General features: G+C 42.0%; 2 protein-coding genes across 2 annotated transcripts in view; both read right to left on the bottom strand.

The window, feature by feature from the left end:
* The window catches only part of SNRNP48 (small nuclear ribonucleoprotein 48kDa (U11/U12)), a 53541-nt gene extending 52756 nt beyond the window's left edge, over positions 1-785 (bottom strand). Inside the window, exon 1 of the mRNA XM_012639619.1 lies at positions 368-785. Coding sequence (XP_012495073.1) covers positions 368-754 — 387 coding nt within the window. The 5' untranslated portion in view covers positions 755-785. The remainder of the gene's footprint in view (positions 1-367) is intronic.
* A 3774-nt stretch (positions 786-4559) lies between these two features.
* The window catches only part of DSP (desmoplakin), a 39008-nt gene continuing 20420 nt past the window's right edge, over positions 4560-23147 (bottom strand). The window contains exons 9-23 of the mRNA XM_012639618.1: positions 22885-23010; positions 22196-22348; positions 20851-21005; positions 19918-20044; positions 18917-19118; positions 18443-18669; positions 16722-16888; positions 16150-16288; positions 15404-15597; positions 14202-14364; positions 13642-13725; positions 13105-13212; positions 12437-12535; positions 9524-11818; positions 4560-8516 (exon numbers count right to left, since the gene is read on the bottom strand). Of these exons, the coding sequence (XP_012495072.1) occupies positions 5271-8516; positions 9524-11818; positions 12437-12535; positions 13105-13212; positions 13642-13725; positions 14202-14364; positions 15404-15597; positions 16150-16288; positions 16722-16888; positions 18443-18669; positions 18917-19118; positions 19918-20044; positions 20851-21005; positions 22196-22348; positions 22885-23010 (7485 nt within the window). The 3' untranslated portion in view covers positions 4560-5270. The remainder of the gene's footprint in view (positions 8517-9523; positions 11819-12436; positions 12536-13104; positions 13213-13641; positions 13726-14201; positions 14365-15403; positions 15598-16149; positions 16289-16721; positions 16889-18442; positions 18670-18916; positions 19119-19917; positions 20045-20850; positions 21006-22195; positions 22349-22884; positions 23011-23147) is intronic.

Genomic DNA, 23147 nt, shown 5'->3' with positions numbered 1-23147 from the left:
GCCCTGGTGACAAGAGTGAGGCTCTGCCTCAAAAAAAAAAAAAAAAAGCAATTCTAACGTCTCGGTTACCATCTTTTAGTAACATACTTTAATAATCCTCTAATCGGGGTTGTCCTAGTCATAAGCATACAATTTTAAGGCTGAGGAAGGGGAACTGGCGAACTCCCAGCTCTCCTGGAACCGAATTTGGTGCAACTGCAGAATCCATATGACAAATGACAAAGCAAACCGCCAATCCCTCTGCGAGCAGCACACAGAGACCCATTCACCTGTTTTATAAATAAACACTAGGTCTGGCTTTCCGTCCCCAGCCACAGCATCTTCCCGTTTTCCTTAAACCCCAAGTTCCGCGGAAGGAGCGCCACACCCGACGTCGGTGGAGCTCCCGGAGGCCCCCGCGTGCCCCAGCCCCGGACTCGGAGACGTCAAGGCTGCGCCAGGGCCCACGGCGCCTCTCGGGTCCCGGGCGCCAGCTACAGCTCTGCTTAAGGACCGGGGCTCCTCGCCCTTCCCTCCGGGCACACCGCGCGTGTTCCGCCACCGCCACACAAGCCCGCCGGCCGCCGTCCCCAAAAGGCCCCGCTGCCGCGCCCCTCACCTCCGCCGCCTCCTCTTCCCCGGGATCCAGACTATCCAGGTTCCAGCCCAGGGACGCCGTCACCTCCTCCAGCGTCCGGCAGCAGCTCTCCACGAACTCGCTCAGCTCCTCCTGCAGCCGCCGCCGCTCCTCCACCGGAGGCGGCTCGCCTTCCATAGCCGCAGCCTACCAGCCGGGAGGAAGCGACGGAACTGCCCTCGGCGCGCGCGGGCCTCTGGGAGCTGCGGGCGGGGTCATGCGCCACGTGACTGGAACCGCCTATAGGGAAGAGCCCCAGGAAAGGCGGGCGCTGTCATTTTAAGAGTCGTCTTCCGACCTCTTCCAGACGCCGCTTCTGCTCCGCTCCGGGTTGCGTTTGCCCTGACCTTCCTTAAAAGGCATTTCCCCCCACCTCCTCAACTTTTTTAGAAAAAAATGGTTTATATCTACAGAGAAGTTTAGCCGTCCTTCTGCTCATTGTTACCATTTTGCCACATTTGATTTCTCTGTCTCTTCATTCACAGCCCCACATGCTTATTTTTGCTGAATTCTTTGAAAGTAAGTTGCAGATTCTTCACCCCCAAAAATATTAGCAAGCATGTCCTCAGAATAAGAACATTTTCCTTTATAACCACAATACATCATCACACCGAAAAACAGTAATAATTCTATAAAATCATTTAATATACAGTTCATATCGAATTTCCTCACTGTCCCCAGAATTTTTTTATAGCAGTTTTATTATTTTTTCAACCCTTGAACTGCAACTGGTTATTGTCTCATTTAATCTAGAACAGTCTTCCTCACCCTCCTTTTTGAATTAAGACATTGAATTTTGTGATGAGCCTAGGCCAGTTGTCTTGTGGAATGTCCCTCATTCTGGATTTGTCGGATTTTTTTCCACTCATGATTAGGTTCAGTTTAATCATTTTTGCAAGAATACTACATAGGAGATGTTGTGTACCTGTTATTATAACCCATAGGGACACATATCTTTGATTCTCCTATTAGTAATGCTAAATTTGATCACTTGGTAAAAGTCGTGGCTGCATTTCTCCACCCTAAAAGTACATTTTCCTCTGGTAACTGGTTAAGTAATCTGTGGGATTCCATGCTGAGGCCATAAGAATATACTGTTTCCCATCCACCTCATACAATCCTTCGCTGAATCTGTTACTACATTGGAAGTTGTAAACGATGATTCTCTAGTATTATCATGCCTTCTGCATTTATTAACTGGCATTCTTTCCACACCTCCATTTTGTTTGTTTCATTATGGAATCAAGGGCTTTTAAAAAAAATTATTGGTTTAAAGTTTTTAAATTCAGTATTATATATCCATTAACATTGTAATTCTTGTTGATGCTCACATTGTCCCAAATTTGGCCAGTGGAAGCCACCTTAAGCCACCACTGTGTCTCCTTGACATATCCCCATTAGTCCTTGAGTGCTTTCTTGCTTTGATAACCCAAGCTTACTTTGTATATTTCCTGCCCAAGAGCTGGAATCAGCCCTTTTAGTTTCCCCAAATGCTTTTAACTCCCAGAATCTATAATCACTTGTATATTTTTATTTTTTTCAAGCCTGATTATCAAACTTTTGCTTCCCCTTGCACTTTATTTACCTCTAAAAAAGAAACTAGAGGAAATTTTTGTGAACAATTATTGCCAAAGGCAAATAGCATAGTTCTCACCTAAAAAAAGGGCACAGATAGGCAGCACCATAAAATACAAAAGTGGGCCAGTAGCTGCAAACAGTTGTGTGGTAAGAGAGTAGCTCTATACTCTTAATATATTCATACTTTTTCCACAGTATCTTTACTTTTTATTTGCATTTCCATAGTTAGCCAAGTGGTATGGAAAATGTAAGACTATTTTTGCATGTGCCCTGATGACTCTCATTGACAAGTTATAGTATGTATTTCCCTTTTCTGGGGATGCACCATGTACGTGAACCAAATCAAAACTTAGCCAGGGGTAAGCACAATCCCTCTCCAGGACATGGTCCCATCTCATCTCAGAGCTTACTTTGGAAGAAGCTTGGAGGGGTAGGAAAGATTTGTCATTTGACTGTACTCTAGTTACTGTTTCAACCTAAGGAACAGCATTACACTGAAGCTGTTAATTTCTGTTTGATCATCACTTTGCCGGAGAGGTCTCCAAACACCTGTTTAGGCTAGGCCTCTGTTATGGAAGGAATTGAGCTGCCCTCCCTCCCCCAAATTCATGTTGAAGTCCTAATCCATAATGTGACTATATTTGATGATAGGGCCTTTAGGAGGTAATTAAGGTTAAATGAGGTCATGAAGGTAAGGCTCTAATCTGGTACAACTGATGTCCTCATAAGAGACACCAGAGATCTCTCTACCTCTATCTCTGCCCACCCCCTTTGCATAGGCACAGAGAAAGGGCCATGTGAGCACACAATGAGAAGTTGGTCATCTCCAAGCCAGGAAGAGGTCTCACCCCCAGCCCTGCCTGCACCTTGATCTTGGACTTCCAGCCTCCAGAACTGTGAGAAAATACAGTACTGTTTAAGGTGGTATCTTATCAGGGCAGCCTGTGGTGACAAACAGAGTCCCAGCTCTAGCACAAGGAACTTCCTTCATTTCCCCCAACACAGCGTTTACATTTTTCTTCTTCCTTTTAGATTATGAAGCCTATTTTTGTACCATGTATTTCTAGCATGTGATCCATGGCTTCTCATACAATGTATGGCACACAGAACTCAATATTCAGTGAATCAAATTAATTTCAAGCCCTCCAAATTGTGAGGGGGGCCAGGGAAGAAAAGGAGAGGTGAGATATGGAAAAAATGAGTGCTGTGGAGGAAAAATGGCCCATGCAATGAGAATGGAGGTAACTTTCACCCTAAGTACCCAAAAGCCCTGATAAGTATCTGATCTAAAGGATCATTTCTGTCCTACACAATTAGCCATTTCACTTGCTTTCCTATTTTCTATGTGTACTATGAAATTTGTTTGATCACATTACTATATACTGCTGACATAGGACAATTGTCCCACTGATTGCTTTGTGTTGTGTCTTCTGTCCCCACCCAGACTGCAAATGCCTTGCAGTCAGGGGGCTTGTACTACTGAATCATCACAGTACCTAACCCAATACTAGACACAGTAGGTATTCAGTAAAGTCATGTTAATTTAATGAAAAATGTCTGAATTTTAGTAGTTTTTCTTTGATCCAAAGGAAGAGACGTATTTCCTTGTCCTTCAACAGAGAGCCAAGAACTCGTCAAGAATAATTTTCATAAATCATTCCACGACAATTCTTTACTCTTAAGGGACAACATGAAACACCATCTATTTTGACGATACCCCAAAAGGGAATCTTAGCCACCTCGTGTTTTTTCAGTGCTATGAGGGTGACTTTGCCAACGCTACTTGGTACTCACTGTCCAGAATAAACTACAACAGGGTATTGACTTCTGGGCTGGCCTCTTTAACACAGGTTTCTTTTTAAAGACTCCACCTGGTATACAATAGGCACTAGAGAAATGTCGAAAGGACTAATTTAAAAGACTACCTCCTAACAAGAATTTTTAAGTTTTTTTTTTTTTTTGAGACAAGAGTCTTGCTCTGTCACCCAGGCTAGAGTGCAATGGTGTCACACCATAGCTCACTGCAACCTCAAATTCCTGGCCTCAAGCGATCATCCTGCCTCAGCCTCCCGAGTAGTTGAGGCTACAGGCACATACACCACCACACTAGGCTAATTTTTCCATTTTTTATACAGACGAGGTCTCACTCTTGCTCAGGCTGGTCTCAAACTCCTGGCCTCAAGCAATCCTCTGGCCTCAGCCTCCCAAAGTGCTACGATTACAAGCGTGAGCCACTGTGCCTGGCCAATAGTCTTTCTTAATAGGTATTTAGTAAAAAAATAGTTTTAGGTCTATTTTATGATAAATGAAAAGCTCCTACATGCCCTTGTGTATATATAAACATATTAAATTAAAACACAAAAACTTCAAAAGTCTAAAAGTTTATTGCCAGAATAGCAAACTTCATGAAGACACCTTTTTTAAGTACATAGAAAATGACAGGCAAAATAAACAGAAAACTCTGACCAAAGAAAAGCAAAGATTGCTGTTATCATGCACATATAGTCAAATTAATACCAAACCAAACAAGTACATTAAAGAGTATATGGGTATACAATCCACATTCTAAAACTAAAGGAGACACATTCCAAAATGCTTGGGTTTGGGTGGGATTTTTTGTGGGGGGTAGAGGAGAGCAGGTAATATTCTCCTAATACAGAAAATGGAAATATTTAGATGAGAATCAGATTGACTAAAATATCAGTGATTGATTTATTTTTATCTTCAAGAATAGAAATCTGTATCATAGGCCCAAAAAAGTTGAAGAAGAATTGATCAAAAATCTAAATACAGAAGAGAAGAAACAAATTCTAAGTTCAAGTTGTGCTATCCTTACAAGTGTTACCACTTCACACACGCTACATCCAAGTGCACTACACGAGTCAAAATGAGCTAAAAAGACAAGAAGCCAGAACAGCCTTTACTATTTGATTTCAACCATGGCTATGTTTTTCTGTAAGCAAAAAATGTTCTATCACTATATTGCAAGCACCAGGTTTTCTTTTTTATTATTTAATAAAGTAGAAATTCATATAAATGAAACCAAGGTATTATAGCAACCCTTCCCAACTGACTACTAGTGCCCAATAGAGCTGCTGCTAAATGAGTAGGAATAAGAGTAGGAAGAATTCCCTGTGGCATCAAAGCTTCCCCTTCGGGACCCACTGCGGGAACCAGAGCGAGAGCCTGAGCGAGATCCGGAGCGAGATCCGGGGCGGGAGCCAGAGCGGGAGCCTGGAGCAGAAGACATGTTATAAGGGCTAGGTAAGCCCTTAGACGACACGGAGGCAGCTTCCAGAAGGCGCAACCCAGTGATATCTTCAACCATGCAGCGATTAATGGCATCTCTGTAGGATATTTTTAACTTGGTTTTGGGGCAGGTCAGGATTTTGGCGTAGCTGCTAGTGTCTTGCAGCCTCTGTGCTGCTCGGCCGTCAATGAACCCCTTTCTGATGGCTTCTTCTGTGCTTATCCTCCCATGGACTTCAGGATCAACAAGGCCTCCCGTGAGGTACTGGAACTCCAGGAAGCGCTGACCGGCCTCGTAGGGGAGCCATTTTTCTTTCACTGCCTCTGCTGCTGACATCTTCTTTCCCTTCACACCCTCGAAGCCAATGAAGGCTTTCTGAGCAGGCTTCAGCCTGGTGGCCATATCTTGGTCAATCAGCCCCTGGGAGACTGCATCCTGAAGCAACAGCTTCTGACCCGTGGTAGGGTGGATGATGCCACCCGTGCAGGCCTGAGCCTCCAGAAGCCTCTGACCAGTGATGCTATCCACGATGCCCCGCTCTATACCTTCTGTAATGGAGATTTTCTCTAGGTTTTCTGTGTCGAAGATGGCTGCAATAGGGCTGGATTCTTCCAGGGGGTCAGACAGAGAGCTGCTCCTGATGGTTAAATTCCTGATGCTGGATATGGTAGAAATCTTACTTACTGAATCATGTCGGGAGCTGCTGAACACATCATCACTGACACTACCGCCCATGCTGCCGCTACTGCCCACACCATTTTTCAAGGAGATCATGTCAGCAAATTGAGTGAGGCTGAGGCTGCCAGATCGGTACTGATCAAAGAACTTCCTCTCAATAAGGCCCTTGTCAATAGCATCTTGAATATCATACTGACTGCCTGTCTTCCTGTCTACCAGGACCACTCTGGTGGAGCCATCTGATCCCGTGATGGTTATTTCTTCCCACTCGCATTCCTGCTCACACAGTTCTTTGAAGGTATCATAATCGATAAGGCCCTTCTTGTAGGCCTCCTGAACAGACATCTCCTTATTGGTTTCTGGGTCAACTATAACCACTCTACGCTTCCTGAGGGTATTCTTTTGTGATGTCTGCACTTGTTTCTTCTTTTCTTTCAGGGGCAGAAGACAGAGCCCCGTTTCCTCATCCTTAATACATCTCTCTTTTAGTTGCAGATAGGTAAGATTTTCTTCAGTGTTGGGGTCAAAAAATCCTTTTGTATCATCACTTGGATCTGAAAGAATCTCACTGAGCTCCTCATTGAAATAGCCCCTCTTGTACGCCATGTCAACTGGCAAACGATGGCTCTCCTTCGGGTCAATGATCCCACCAGTTGCAATCTGAGCTTCCAATAAGCGAATACCATGGCCCTTTTCAATGAGTTCCTTGTTCATGGCTTGGAACAAAGAGATGATGTTTCCTGTTTCAGGATCATTATACCCGGTGACAGCTCGTTCCGCAGACAGGAGCTTCTCTTTGAACTCAATGCCCACCAGACCTCTTTTGTAGGCTTCCTCCACTGGTAACCTCAAGTTGCTAACAGGATCCACTATAAAGCCAGTAGCTGCTTGGGCTTCCAGCAACTCCAGAGCAGTACCAGGTCGGACCAAGCCAATTTTCATGGCCTCATAAATGCCAAGCTTCTGTTTTGTGGTCTCATTGTATATGCCTGCTATGCAGCTTGAACCCTGGAGGAAGTCCTTAATTCTCTCACCGACCTCATCATAAGAAATCTGACCTGATTCCAGTTCATGGACAGTGGACTGTCTCAAAATACCAGAATCTACTAGCTCAGTGACGGTCACAGGTTGACGGATTCCTTGGAAGGACATGCTTCTCTTCTGTACTGTCAGCAAGAGCAGACCAGTGTGTGGTTCGATTCTGCACCGTTCCTTCAGCTGCATGTAACTGACCTTCTTTTTGGTGACTGGATCCACAAAGTTTTTCTGACTATCTCGAGGATCATTCAGAGACCTATACAAATCTCTATCAATCAGCCCACGGGCCAAGGCGACATCTTTTGGCAAAAAGACACTGTTCACAGGGTCTACCACACCCCCTGAAGCAATCTGGGCTTCCAACAGGCGCATTCCAGTTTCTCTATCAATCAAATTCTTCTTGATGGCTTCTGAAACAGATACCGTCTTGCCTGAAAATGGATCATCAAAACCCGTGATAGCTTTTTCTGCTGTATATATCTGCTGGCGGTCATCGAAGTCGATGAGGTCCCGAGCTATGGCACTGTCAACAGTCAGCTTCTCATTCCGATGGGGATCGATGATACCACCTGTAGCTGCCTGGGCCTCCAGAAGCATGACTGTGGATTCTGGGGTGATTAATTTCTTTCTCTTGGCCTCTACCAAAGAGTATTTTTCCTTAGGAGAAGCAGAAGCTCCAGCAATAGCTCCTGCACCCCGAAGGAAAGGCTGGATTTCAGAAGCAACTTCTTCCACTGACTTCTTCCCCTTCAACAGTTTGTCCAAGGTCGTTTTGTCGATCAGCTGGCACTCATAGAGCTGCATCGCTGTCACCTTCTTCCTCAGGCCATCAAACACAAGCTTGGAGGAGTCGACAGTCCACTCGTACTCAGTCTGGGTCTCCCGGTGGGACCCAAATGGGCGCTGTCTGAGTTTGTCGATCTCCCTCTGAAGTCGGCAGCGTTCTGTTTCCAGCTGTGACTGTGTATCCCTGGTGGAATCCTCCAGCTTGCGCCTGCACCTCTCTTCAATCCTCTTGATCTCCGCTTGGAGTCTTTCAATCTCACTCCTAAGGCCGTTCTTCTCTCTCTCACTCTTTTCTCTGTCTGACTCTATCTTCCTGATAGCCTCCTCCTTGCGAGAATACTGAGTTTTCCACTGATTCAGGTCATTCTGGATTTGCTGCTTCTCACACTCCAGCCGCTGCTTCGCCCTGCTTTCTGCCTCGAGAGCTGCTTTTGCGCGATTCAGTTCATCCTCCAGCCTCTGCAGCCTGGCCTTGTCTTGCTCCAGGACTTTGATTTTCACCAGAAGACTTTCTCTTTCCTGCACCACCTGAGTACACTGAGTCTTTGATTCCTGGATCCTATTAGATGCCTAAAATTTAAAAAGAAAGAAATGGAGGGGAAAAAAAAAATGTTTTGATTAGATCACAATTTAATCTCATTTTCCTAAACCTTAAAAAAACTTTGTTTACTTATTTTTCCTTTCTATGTTTTCCCTGGATATACTGTGAGCTTGTTATCTTACAAATTCATGGAAGAAATTTTATCAATATATGTTGCCACTTTGAGTAATGGCTTCATACTTACTATTTTTTTCCATAGAAGGAATTAGGAAAAGTTGTAAACTTGTCTTACTCTTAACAATAATTATGGTTTGAAAAAATACGGGGAGTTTTATTCCAGGTCATCATACCTGCTATGCCTACATCACACCTGTTACAGCTGTACTAACATGTTTGATAAAGCAGTACAAATGGATGGATACATACACACAAACATCCCACCCAGCCCCACACAAATATTGTCTATAGAAGTCAAATTCATTAGAAGTTAAAGAAGTTATTTTAAAATTAGGGGTTAAAAGAAGAAGAGCCAAACAAAAAGAATGATACGAGGGCTATGATCAAAAGAGAACACAGAATAATGCGTGCAGAGAAATAATCTAAGCCAGCGTGAAAAGTATTTTCAAAATTGCACAGAGAAGCACTTTAATATGGCTTCTATTTAGGAAAATTTTCATTACAAATGTGCATCGCAGCTCACTAAAGAGCTATCTTCTAGGAAGTACAGTGGAACATTCAGAGAAAGTGATCATAGATGTGAAACACATGCTAAAGTTCTTAAAAGCAGGGCCAAGCACATGCTGCACACAGACTGGCATTTGATGCAGTGAGAGAATAGCAGGGCACCCAGCACTGAAATGACTTTAAGGCAGTGATCTGGATTGTGACAGGTGGTAGTCATAAACGGAGCAAGAAACAGAAAGGTTAGACTTCCTGTAAGCATCCATCTGAGTAGCAAGAGCACAGTTCAGATTAGATGATAATGGGGTGAATGATTTGAGAAACAGTGAAGCTGTGATCAAATATTTGTGAATACCTCTAAAGCCTGCTTTTGGAATTTCTCAATTTCCTGTCTCAAATTTTCCCTCTCTCTCTGCAAATCATTAATCAGCCCTTGCAGTTCCAGGGTTCGGTTGTTGCTGATCTGCAGTTGGCTCCTCAGCTCAGAGATGGTGGCATTTTTATCACTATCCGCTTCACTCCGTCCCCTCCTCAGGTCGTCGTACTCCAGCCTCAGGTTCCGCAGTTCTTCCTCCAACATCAAGTGCTCCTTGGTCAGGTTCTCTGTGAGAGACTGCAGCCTCTCAATTTCTATTTTGCTTTCATTTAAGCTTCTGCTTTTATCTTCTATGGCCTTCTGGAAATGTTCATTCCTCAAGTGCGCCTGTTTGACATTGTCCTGTTCCTGGAGCAGCTGCCGCCTCAGAGCCTCAACCTCAGAGGACAGCCTCCTCAGATCTTCCTGGGTCCTCTGCTTCTCTCTCAGGTGGCCTTCCAGGACGTCCCTCTGCTGCCGGAGATCATCCTCGCTCCTCTTCTTAACGATGGACGCCTGCTCCAGCTGCTGGGTCAGGCTGGTGATTTTGATGGCTTGCTCCTTCAGCGACCTCCTCATGCCCTCCAGCTCTTCCTCCAGCTTCTTCCTCTTGGAGGAGTCGTCAGAGGCCGTCCTCTTCAGCCAAGTCAGCTCCTCTTCCACTTTCTGCTTCTGCAACTGCAGCTCTTTCAGAGAATTCTGGAATCGCGTGATGTCCTGGTCTTTCACGGTCCTCTCCTGGCAAACCCTCTCATAGTCGATTCTCAGGCGCGTCAGCTCTTGCTCCTGACCCTTCAGTTTGGTTATCGTCTCGGTCGCGCTACTGTTTGCTTTCTGCAGGTCATATTGGGCCCTCTGTAATTTTGCATTTTCATCTTCCAGGCATTTCCGTTCATTTGTTTCTTTGTCGATCAGTTGCTTTAACCTTTCTATCTCCTTGTTTTTATCCTGGATGGTTTTGGCAGCATCATCAAGAGACTGCTTATATCTCATGCTCTCTTCCGTTCGAATCTGAGTGACCTGCCTCAGCTCAATCTCCAGCTGCTGTTTCCTCTGAGACACCTCAGAGCCAGCAGCCTTTTGCTGTTGGACATTTTCTTCCACCCTCCTGAGATTCTCCGTGGTCTGGGCTAATGTGTTCTTCAGCCTCTCTATCTCCTCAGATAAGCTCCTGTTCTCTCTGGTGAGATTGTCTATCTGGGCACGGTAGCCGCTGGTGTCCTCCTCCTTCTGCATGGTGAGCTGGTGGATGGTGGTCTTGGTGATGTTGATCTCCGTCTCGAACTGGTTTTTTAAGCTAATGATCTCCTCATCGTAACTGTTTCTTACCTTACCCAGTTCATTTTCATATTCCCAGCGGCGCTTGGCCTCCTCCTGAAACTCAGCTTTGAGTCTTTCAATCTCCTTGTTTTTGTCCTGAATGGTCTTGGCAGCCTCCTCCAGCGACTGCTTGTGTCGCGCATTGTCCTCCGAGCGCTGTTGGATGACCTGCTTCAGCTCTATCTCCAGATGCTGCTTCTTTTGCATCATCTCAGAGCCACAAGCTTTCTGCTGAAGGGCATTTTCTTCAGCCCGCCTTCGCTGCTCGGTAGCCTGCAAGATGCTGTCGTTAAGCCTGACAATTTCATCCTTCAGATCTCGATTTTCCCTACAGAGTTTATCAAGCTGGTTTCTAAGATTTTTGGAATCATCCTCTTTTTGCATGGATATTTCCTTGATGGTGGTCTTCGTAATGTTAATCTCTGTTTCATACTTGTTCCTTAAATTACTCATCTCCTCATTATAGTGGTTTCTTACCTTTGCCAGCTCATTTTCATATTCTCTCTTCCGGGCTCCCTCCTCCTGAAGAAGAACCCTCAACCTTTCTATCTCATACTCCTTCTCCTTGATGGCTTTCTCAGACTCCAATTTCTGCCAACCAAGGCTCTCCTTTTCACATTGCCTTGCTTTCTGCAGTTGGTCGTAGTCGTTCTTCTGTTGGTCAAATCTATCTTCCACAGATTTGCGTCTCCTCTTTTCGTCTTCAATCTCATAAGTCAGTCGGGTGATCTTCTCATTGAGTTCTTTTATTTGGCCGTAGCATTTGTCTAGATTTTGCTTGGCCGACTTCCCATCCAGCTCAGCCTGTCTCTTCAGCTCCTCCAGGCTCACAAGCTTGGCTTTGAACTGGGAACACTCCGCCTGGTATTTCTGCAGGTTCTGATCCAGGAATTTGTTCTTATTGCAGTTTTCTGAGTTGGCATCTCGGGCCAGTCTGAGCTCCTCTTCCAAAACTTCAATCTTGGTATTTTTCAGCTGTGGAAGTGAAATCAGAAATTAGGTTAAAAGAAAAACACCTCACATCCCAAGAAAGAAGCACTACTTTTCCCCTCACAGACCAATGGACATTCTCATTTCTCTTTACAAACCTGTTCATGTGCAGGCGTGCACACACACACACACACACACAGACCCTCCCCCTCACACACATAAAGAGTGATTTGAGGCAAAAACTACTAGACAAAAATTCAAGAAATCTGGATTCTGGTCATAATTCCTCCATCAGCTGCTAATACGATCTTAGCAAATGATATATTATTGTCTTTGAGTCTCAGATTCCTCATCTGTAAAATGAGATAATTTCTTTCAAGAGCAAAAGCTTATGATTTCATAAATTTGTTCCCTTTATTTGAAGGTATAAAGTAAGTTTCCACATAAACTCAATCTGAGTACCAGAAATGAGGATTAAAGTGTACAATCATTCAATATGAAAAATTCAGATCCAGCTAGTCCAGGATGTTCTTATCCTTAACAAAAGAAATGAAGCAAATTCTTTACAGTATGTCCAAATCCATGTTATAATGAGGCAGTAATAATAAGGTTTTATTCTGTTTCCTTTCTTGATGCTCTAAGTAAATAAAGTAAGTAAGTTACCTTCAAATCTTCCAAACTCTTCAGCATCTCACTTAAGAATCTGTAATAGTCTCCAGACCTTGTAAGTAGCTCTATGTATCGAGCATGAATATCTGCAGCCTTGGAGAGAAGGGGGCAAAGGAAAAAAAGAGATATCACATTCAAAAAGAGTCCTATGCAAGATGACCTTTTGTTTTCTAAAATAATAAAATAGTGAAACTATAACTTAAACAGTGAATTAATTCCCTTCTTTCAGGCATGGTAATTCCAAAACCTAGAAGTACAGCAAAACAAAGGGTTAAAAACATTATATCCCATTCTCATCCCACCAAGCTGTTTGCCCTAAACCATCTGATAGGTGATGTTCTTTTACATCTTTGGGAAGAAGTTGTCTTTCAGAAATCTACATATTTTCCACTTTTTAGAAATCTCCCTCATCGAACCCAGAAATTTAAGTCCAATTTCTGCAAAGACTCTAAATAACAGATTTAAACTTCCCTTGATCATTTCTGAAAATGTATCATCAATGACTCACACTGGAGGGAGCATAACCTGCTATTAAATCTTTTTGAAAGGACCCTCTACAAGGGATGAATCCCGGGACAGGAGGGAAGACAGGCAGGAGACACGGAAAAGAGAAGAGGCAGAAGGAGAGGCAGGATCTAAGAAATATGCAGTGATATGTATACCTCTTGCAGAATCACCCCAGAAGGGGACTGAACCATGGCTCTCTTGATAGGTATGTTTAGTAGAGTCTCCAGTCCTGAGGTGTACGATGCCAGCTGGAGCTCATAATCCTGCAGAATAATAAAGTTTAAGAAAAACATCTACATGGACTTAAAAGGAGTCACTAATGGCTACAGTTCCAGTTTTAAATCATCAAACTGCATTTCTAATGACCAACCCCAAAGATAATGTGCCACTAGTGTCCAAGCAGCTAATATTACATTACTAAACCAAGCAGTACATGTTTGTGTGCTAACTGGAGAATCTGGCCCATACCACCAATCTAAAGAATAGAGGCCAGCTCATTGGTGTGGACAGTGACAGTACGGAACGAATTCAAGTCAATGGATAACAAACCTTTATGGTTTGTTCAGGAGAGAACATATAAAGGCCACAATCACCATCCTCAAGAAGTTTATAATCTTTAAAACAAATCAGCAAGTAATGCTGTTAATAATATTCTTAATGAAACACCAACATTCTTTATGAAACCAACCTACCTTAATTGAATTTGCACAAAGTTCAGCAATTTTTTGTACTTCTTCTGATTTGTCTCGTTTGCCACATATTTCATTGTGCAAGTTCTATACAAAAAATAAAACATTTACAAATGGTGAGGTATACAAATATTTTTTAATAAATGTTATTTCACTCTTCTACCACGGTTATTTTTTTTCCTTTAGTTTACTACTACAGGTACTGGTCTCGTATTCTCATAGTTACAGCTTAAGACATGAGCATTTTCTTCCATTCAGAAAAATGAAGGAAGATAAGAGGTTATTTTCTAGTCAGCACTGTTTTCTGGTCTTATTACCTCAATTTATAAAGATACTTTACTATAACATGAGAAGAACATTACATTATTTCTATGTTCATAATTGTAATTCTGTAAATACCTCAGTTGCTTTTCCTCTGGGCATTCTTTATGTATTCAAAAATGGATTGATAGTATTAAATACTCATCGTTTCAAACCTAAGCACTGCTGTGAAAACCACAGGAAAATACAGCTTACACCCAATTAATCTCAAAACAGCTATGGAATGACAAGTTGGCTTATACCTTCTGGTCATTCAAAAATCGCATGACTGTGTTGGAATCTCCAAATTTCATAGATTCTAAGGAATCCTGGCGGCGTTTGGCATCATGGAGCCACTTGCAGAAAGCCTGATAGTTATCGCGATAATTCCTCAATTGCTTGATTTGTTTCTCCAGATCCCATAATCTGAGGGAAAATATATAAAATAAAATCATTATTTTATTAGTTCCTAAAATACGTACATGAAGTCACGCAGCAATTCACTTGGCATATACCCGAGAAAATTGAAAACACATGCCCGCACAAAACTCATTCATAAATGTTCATAGCAGCACTTTGCATCATAGCTAAAAGTTAGAAACCCCTCAGATACCCATCAACTGATGAAAAGATTAACAAAAATGTGGTATAGCCAAATGATGGGATATTATTTAGCCATGAAAAGAAATGAAAAAAATAAAATAGAAAATGAAGACTGAAACATGCTACAACATGGGTGAACCCTGAAAGCATTATACGAAGTGGAAGAAGCCAGTCACAAAGAATCGCCTATTGCAGGATTCCACTTAAATGAAACAACCCAGAACAGGCAAGTCCATAGGACAGAGAGTAGACTGAGAATCGCTGAGGGCTGGGGGGTTGGCGGGTAATGGGGAATGATGCCAATAGGCACGGAGGTTTCTTTTCAGGGTAATGAAAATGTTCAAAACTCAGGTTGTCACGATGGTTGCACACTTCTGAATATACTTAAACCCACTGAATTGTACACTTTAAATGGGTAAGTTGTATGGTATGTGCATTACATCTCAACACAGATGTTTTCTAAAAGCACTGCTAATAAAAGGGACTACAGGCAAGACAATTCTGGAGATTTTTTTAGACCCTCATCTGTAGTAAGGCATTTATTTTGTATAAAATTTAATTTTGATAAATTTTTGGAGAATGCTTACTCAAAGTAGCCACTCCTTCCAACAGTCATAACAGGAGTTTATGGGACACAAAGAGTTGCCTAAATGGCTTCTGCTGCTTCTCTAAGACCCTGGCTGGCACCTGTGACGCACCCTCTTTCCACTTCAAACAAAGCTGCCTGCAGGCAGTCCAGGAAAAGAGCCTGCCGTGCCTACCCTCAACACAAACAAAACCTGCTTTTCGCAGCGCTCCCTTCAAGTGACATTATCATGGGAACATCCACGTGGGAAGAACATGGGGAAGGAGGTTAGCACACCTGTAGTCTATCTGTTTATCTATCCTTTGCCAGCGATCTGTCAGCTGTGTGACTTTCTCACTGAACTTGCCCAGATCCAGGTCATAAAGCGGATACTGCTGTGAAGTCTGAGAGTGGATCTGCTGGGCTTTCTGCAGTTCCGTCTTCATAGTGGCCAACAACGACTTCTTCAAGTTCAAGTCGTTTTTTATTTTCTACAAGAGGAAAAAAAATAAGCACAAATTAATCCCTTCTCCCACTGTTTGTTACACTACGAGTCTCCCAATGCAGGAAAAAAGTTATGATACTCTTTAGAACATTCATATTTTTAAGTGAAAACAATCCAGGAAAACAAATTTATGGAATTGCATTTCCCAGTATTTGTTCCAATGATCTAGTGCCTTGTGCTACTCTGTTAGAAAAGGATTCAATGTGTAACTTAGTTTGAGAAATGCTATCACATTTCATTCCTGAATAATTATAATGTATATTAACATATTAAAGGTACTGAGAAGCCCTATAGTAACGAAACCAGTTTAACTCAGCATTTTTCAAACTAATCATACTGCAAATTACTTTCTCACATAGTTTCTAACACACTCTGAAAAACAGATTTCTACAGATCACTGATATCAACCATGTGTGGCCAACTGAATCAGCAATCCTCAAAACTCATGAAAACCTAACGAGGCTCTATACTATAATTGGGAGCTGAATCCTGTATTGTTTCCTGTAAACGGGGCCATTGGTATAACCCTTCAAGTTACCTTCAGTCCACAGCGGTAAGCTTCCACTTTATCCAGGTCCAGGTAGACAGTTTCTTCCTCCGTGAGTCTGGCTTCGTAAACCTTTAACATGTCCTCTGTTTGGAGAATGGCCTGGAGTAGTGCCCTGACTGTGCACAAGCTAGAAAGAGCAGAAGAGACACAAAATTGCTGGCCACATACCAAGACTGAACATTGGCTCTCATCACTACTAATGAAAAAGAAACAATATTAATATGAATAAAAATTTATTTTGCCTATTTATAAGTCGCAAGAGCAGTAATTTTTTTTTCTCTATCATGATTCAGACCACTATTTCGCATTCACTTTTCTTAGGTTCTGGCCCTTGGAGTTTACCTTGGTTCTAAGATACATTAAATTCCAGAACTGTGTAATTAACACGCTCATCTAGAAGACACTCTCTCAAAACCACAGAATAATGTCAATAACCCTCTAGTAATAAGAGAAACTGCAAGGCAAAGGTTCCAGCAAGCCAAGCATCCAAACAAATGAAGTCTGAAAAAATGAAGCTTGAGAAAAGCAAAATATTTCAGATTAGTGTTAGTCTCATTTACCTATTTAAGTAGCCATCTGTAACACCATTGATATTTTCCAGTTTCTGAAACAGTCCAAATACCTCATTCTGTAAATAGCAATACTTTTCAGAACCTCTGAAGTTAGCAAGCATATCTTTAAGCTGGTTGAGAACTTCAGCAATTCCTTGTGAATCATTCTGCACGCTCTGTCAAAAAAGCAAAGTTCTTGTGATTTAGCTGTCAATCGTTTTTTACTTTATTTTTTATTGCAGACTTTCAAGGTATACAACATGCTGTTTTGATACACACACACAGACACACACACACACACACACACAGAGTGAAATGATTACTACAGGTAAGCAAATTAACTTTCCATAGTTATTTTTTTAAATATATTTAATATATGTGTTAAGAGCACCTAAGACATACTCTGAGCTAATTTTCAATATACACTACAACATTATTATCTATAATTCCTCCCGTTGTACATCAGCGGTCTAGACTTATTCATCCTACATAACTGTAAGCTTGTACTGTCTGATTTACCATTTCCCCACTGCCTTCTCCTTTCTGGCCCCTGGTAACCATGGTTCTACTCTGTTTCTACGTACTAGACTTTTTTCTTAGCTTCTGCATATAAGTGAGATCATGCCACATTTGTCTTTCTGTGTCTGGCTTATTTTACTTAGCATAATGTCCTCTAGGTTCGAGCATGTTTTTGTAAACAGCAGTATCTTCTTTTTTAAGGCTGAATAATATTCCATTGCGTACATATAGTCACACAGTCGGGCGCCCTATAATGATGTTTCAGTCAACAATGAACCGCATATACAATGGTGGTCCCGTAAAATTGTAATACCGTATTTTTACTGTATCTTTTCTATGTTTACATATATTTAGGTACACAAATGCTCATTGTGTTATAATTGCCTATTATAGTATTCTGTACAGTAACATCCCGTACAGGTTTGTAGCCTAGGTGTGCATCAGGCTATGCCTTCTAGGTTTGTGTAACTATATGATGTTTGCACGATGGCAAAACTGCCTAAAGACACCTTTCTCGGAACATGTACCTGTCACTAAGCAACACGTTACTGCATACCATCATTTGGCGCACCACGATCATACAGAAGTTAACACTCTGCATTGATTATTTTCACCCTTTTGAAGTCCACTAAATGTAAAGAATGCAAGACAGAGAGAGTTGACTTTTCATCTATTTCTTCAGCATGGCCATTTTAGCACTGGCCCTCTTACTTAGAATATGCATATCTTGGACATTTCGATGTAGTGCCCAGGCTTGGCCGAGCAGAAAATATCACTGAGTTAGCGGGTTGACACACCTGGGCTATAGTGACAGCTCTGTCTATGGCTTTGAGATCTTATCTCACCAATCAAATCTCTCCATGTCAGAGTTCTGTCTGTCTATAAATAAAGATAATCTCATCTGTCTAGCCCATGCCACAGGTTGCTCTACATAAGAAGCCAAATTAATGTTTGTGAAAACTTTTGAGATGGACTGTAGCCTGATTCAGCAACCCACAAACTTAATAGCAAAGATGGTTTAGCCCCCGACCTAATAACCTTCTACAAATTTAGAAACACGGGAAAGAAAAAAGGCAATCCTAACAGAACCCTGTCTTCTTGAAAAGTATTATTTCTTGCCTACCAACATTTAAACCAGGAAGATTTTTTATTCATTTGCAGATAAATATAAATACACAGGGAAATCAAGCAAAATACTAATGTTCACCCACCTTGAGCTCATTTATTTTCAGTGTGATGTGGTGTGTAGAGCCCTGGTCTGCTAGAAGGAGGTTTTTTAGAGACATCCTGCCCTCACAGTGCTCCATCTGCCTGCGAATCTTCTGCAGTTCTATCAGCATCCACGTTTCCTGCTTGTCATTTTCTCTGTTGGTTTCAATCACTTTATTGTGGTTGACATCTTGGCAGGTACCAAGATGAGTGATTTCAGTTGTGGTTACTGGAAAAAGAAGTGAGGGCCACAAAAATCAGAATTCCTAGCTAGCAAGGTGCTAGGCCTCAAAAGGCATCCTTACTGGATTAAATCACATCTACTTCCTTTGATTTGATTCTGAAAATTTAGTGCGTAAATGACTTTGGATCTATCTCTTTCAAAGAAATGGTTCTGAAACTAGTTTTATGTAAGCTTCTTTCTCTTTTAAATTGCATATGCAGTTGATACAAAGAGAAAGATGTCCCAAGCTCACCTGTCTGGTGCTGGGGGTGGCCAGGAAGCTGAATGACCAGGGTCTGGTAATGCTTCTGGGCATCAGTGAACTGCGACTGTATTTTCCGCTTGTCATCATCTCCAAACATCTCCGAGCCTTGGCTATTTCTGATAAACTCTTGGTAATGCAACTCAAGGTCCTGTATTGTCTTCAGGTAATCTTCCTGCCGCATTGTTTTCAGCTGGAAGCAAACCAGGCAGAAGTGATTTGAGATTTATGATGGCCTACCCCACGTGATCCAGAACAGTCAGCCAAAAAATGTCCCCGCTAGATGGGGCTCAAGGCAACACTCATCAGAGGCCCAGTAAGATATAAAAGGTCTGCGGGTTTAGATGTTGCTCCCAAGAACCAGAGCAGTAGGATGCCGATTGTTTTTCTCCTACAGAATTTTTTTCTTCAAATGAAATATTACTCAGAAGCCCCAAATATAGAGCATAGGATAGCAAAGCAGTTCTGACTAACAAAAGAAAAGGGGTTGGAGGACCCCAAAACTTACTTATCCTGTGCCACTCTCCTCACCTCCATCCCTACCACCCCTGACGGACCCACACACACTCCTAGGATTCTTCAGATCATAATTTGAAAACCACTGATTTGGAGTAACCAATGCTTTGGGTGCTCTTCTAAGAGTTTCATCCCACCTTTTACCCCTGCGACACCCAGTTAGTCATTTGTGACCGAACTGTCCACTATGTCTAAGGAGAACAGGACCCAGAATCTTACAGGACCCATGCCTTTTCCACAGGTACTTCTGGCTTCTCAGGCCACTTGAATTAGTATAACCTCTTTGTCTCATAACCAGCCACGTGCTAATTCTCCCCGCTGGGCAGACCAGACCCTCTAAGGAGGGCTAAGCTGACTCACGTGACGAGATACAAAAGCATTAGCTGCACAGCTATAGTCTAACTGGTGGGAACGAGCACTTGCAGGGAGCAGCATGGCACAACCTCCGGGCAGCCCGAGTGTTCCCGAGGATGTACCTTGGCGATAGTCATGGCCCTGATTTTCTCGATGTCGATCATGCAGTAATGCCAGGACACCAGGCTCTTCATGTTGATATAGAGCTGGTTCCACAGAGCCAAGATGGCTTCGTAGTACTGCTCAATCCTAGGAGGCACAAAGGGAAAACATTCTACAGTCAGACTTTCAAACTTCATCCCACCTGGGAAACCTGGACATGCCTACACAACTGCAGAAAAACTATTAATACAACAATCACTCAAAGAGTAACTGGTATCTGTGTAATTTTAAAAACAGTCAACATTTCAATGGATTTGGATTCATTTACTCCCCCAAAAGTACATTCTCAATTTATCGATTATACATTATTGGCTGAAATACACACTACAATTTTTTGTTGTCATCTTGTTTGTCAGCAACATTTTAACTGGCAGAGGTCTAACGCAGGATGGCAGGTGCCGTAGACGCTGATGACCTCCCAAGCTTGGTCTTGGGCATGCGGGAGCTCACTGCACTACTACTCTCCCTGTTCTGTGTGTGGCTGAAGATTTCCATACTAAAAGGTTTAAAAGAATCTGCCATGGACAATCTGTAAAAGGAATGCTCTACCTATTGATGAACAAATATTGATATTAAAGGCATTTTATATTTGTGGCTACATGTAAAATGACTGATTTTCTACGAAGGAAAGAAGAACCTTAAAACAACACCTTCAAAGTGTGTGAGAAGTATTAGTCACTCCAGCACTCCTACACCGTCAGACATTTCTTTCTATCCTCCAAGAAGGATAGTCTCTTCAACATAAAATTTCAAGATAAAGTGAAGGTGACCATCACAAGGTTCCTTTTTCGAGGAGGTGATTATGGCAAGGAACCGTGTGTCTAAGCGTCTTGTATAAGCACTTGCCCTCTTGCTCCCCACTTGCATTCGTGCTGTGGCTATCAGGAACTTACTTGCCAGAGAGGTCCACAGCCAGCGGATTTGGAGGAGGAATAATCAGCCCAACGGAGGGAACGAGCATGTCAACGCCTCCTGGGCCTGTCACGTACCACTTGCTGCGCTCAGTGTTGTCCTTCAGGATGCACTCGTCCCCTTTGTGCACGATTTTCTGTAAGGCAAGCACCCCCTGGTTTCACTTTATTTATAAGTACATGTTTTTATCTTTTTTCTCAAAGACAGAGATGAAAACATGCACATTGGTAAAGCTTTTATCTTATTTTTTCCCCTGAAATGAAGCAGATCATACACAACCCAACGATACTGATGCTGTAAATAATACGTGGGAGCCTAAGAGGCATATATAAAGTGAGCTCCCTTTTAAGTGAACCGGGGGAAGTGACTTTTCAAAGATAGCCTGGGGAATCCACAATACAAAATCCTTTTGTAAAGCAAAAGCTCACACCATCATTTTCCTATTTTTGTGCATTCGTTTTTATATATTAGACTTTAAAGTGTCACTTATCTCATTCGTTTGCTCTTAAAATTTAAAAATTAAAATTAAAAAAATTCTGTTATCAGTCTCCAGAGAAATAATTCTCTAAATGAACTCCAGCATCTAAAAAGCTTCTCTTCTAAACTGACTCCAGCATCTATATAGCTTAAAATGACTACCTAAAACATGACGACTTTCTTACCTAGCAAAATGTAACAATCTTGAATTTTATGTATTTCAATCTCCATTTCAACTTACTTCTTCCTTCTCACCACAAGTTCTTAACGCATTTCCACATGGTAGAGTAAACCCTATTGTTGAATAAAGTTTATCTAACCAACTAATCACATTTTATATTTGTTAAATCCTATATCGTTTTACAATAAAAAATAGAGCTCTGAGAATCATATAATTACTAAAAACAAGTAATTTTTCTATATAAATGCTTATATTTACCAGCAAGCCTGAAGAATTGATATACTGCTCAATTACTGCATGAAATTTGCAATCACATTCACTTTATATGCAGCTTAATAGTGTCATTTCCCATTTCTTTAGTCAGAAATTTAAAGATGATAGTGATCACAGAAAAATAAGTTTTAAATACTAGAAGAAATATTAAGCTCTAAATAGAATTTTTTGAAGTTCTAAAAATAACTATTGTCCTAATTATGGACAACGATCATATGATTCAGAACAGAGCCGCCACATTTGTTCAACAGCTTGCTTCTTTATATATAAAAGAAAAGACACATGGAACTATGGTGATTATTAAAACCTAGATTACATTTTGTTCTCTTGATTAACAAAAATCCAATGTAAAGAAAAGGAAAATTTTGTATCGTTCTGAATGGCGGAGCACACACCTGGTCCTGTTTGTAGTCGCACAGAGCCCTGAGGATAATGGGTTTACTGCTTCTGTAGTCTGGGTTACGTGGCTTCAGCTGTACAATCTTCTTGGATTTGTTTACCAAGTTCTGCACCTGACGCTTGTATTCAAGGATTTTCTCTCGTTCTTTCTGCAATTGCAAATAAAATCATACTTTAACAAAGATACCCTGTGAATTTTAGAGGTGATCTTCAAATGGCATTAATGTAGCTACTATGACATTACAAATTAAATCACTATAGTTGCATTAGCTGTAAAAAGCCACAAATTCATCAGCAGGAAATATGAGCACCTTTCGCAATAAGACTCTCCAGAAGCTGCACAGCCACGAAATCAAGTGGACAGGAAAGAATATCCTTGTGTGAAAGGACTATGTTGATAAAATTTAACGTCTGCTTTCCCTAAGGAATTATCATGTTAAGTAATCAGTGTTCTCTCTGTTTTGTGCCAAGCAAATTACCCAGATACCAAAAGTAACTCTCAATAGTAGGGAGCATGTCGAGAAATTCATTTTGAGAAAAGCCACCGAAAAATGAAGAAAACACTTGCTCGGGCTCTGGGTGTGCTCGTACAATAACCCCCACCAGCAGCGTGAGCCACGTCCAGGGGTGCAGTTTATCTCCCACCCCAGGTGCAGCTGCTGCAGTTCCAGGTCTGAGACACTACCTCCAGCTCCTTGATCTGTTCCAGCAAGTGCTGCAGGGGCATGTTCTTGTCGCAGGGGTACTTCTTCCTGATGGAGTCTTGAAGCCCCTTCAGGTATGCTTCAGTCGACTGGGCCTCTTCAAAAAACTGTTAAGGATGAGAGTGAGCCCATGCCAATGAGAAGCAACTCAATAAGCAATTTCATCTAGTAGCTGTGTTTCAAGGACTGTCATCCCTAAGCCTCTCTTTGCTAGGTGGCTAAAGGAAAAGAAAGAGCAGAAAGT

Source organism: Propithecus coquereli, unplaced genomic scaffold (genome assembly GCF_000956105.1).
Source record: "Propithecus coquereli isolate 6110/MARCELLA unplaced genomic scaffold, Pcoq_1.0 Scaffold141, whole genome shotgun sequence".
NCBI lineage: Eukaryota > Metazoa > Chordata > Mammalia > Primates > Indriidae > Propithecus > Propithecus coquereli.
This window is presented reverse-complemented; position numbering and strand designations above follow the sequence as displayed.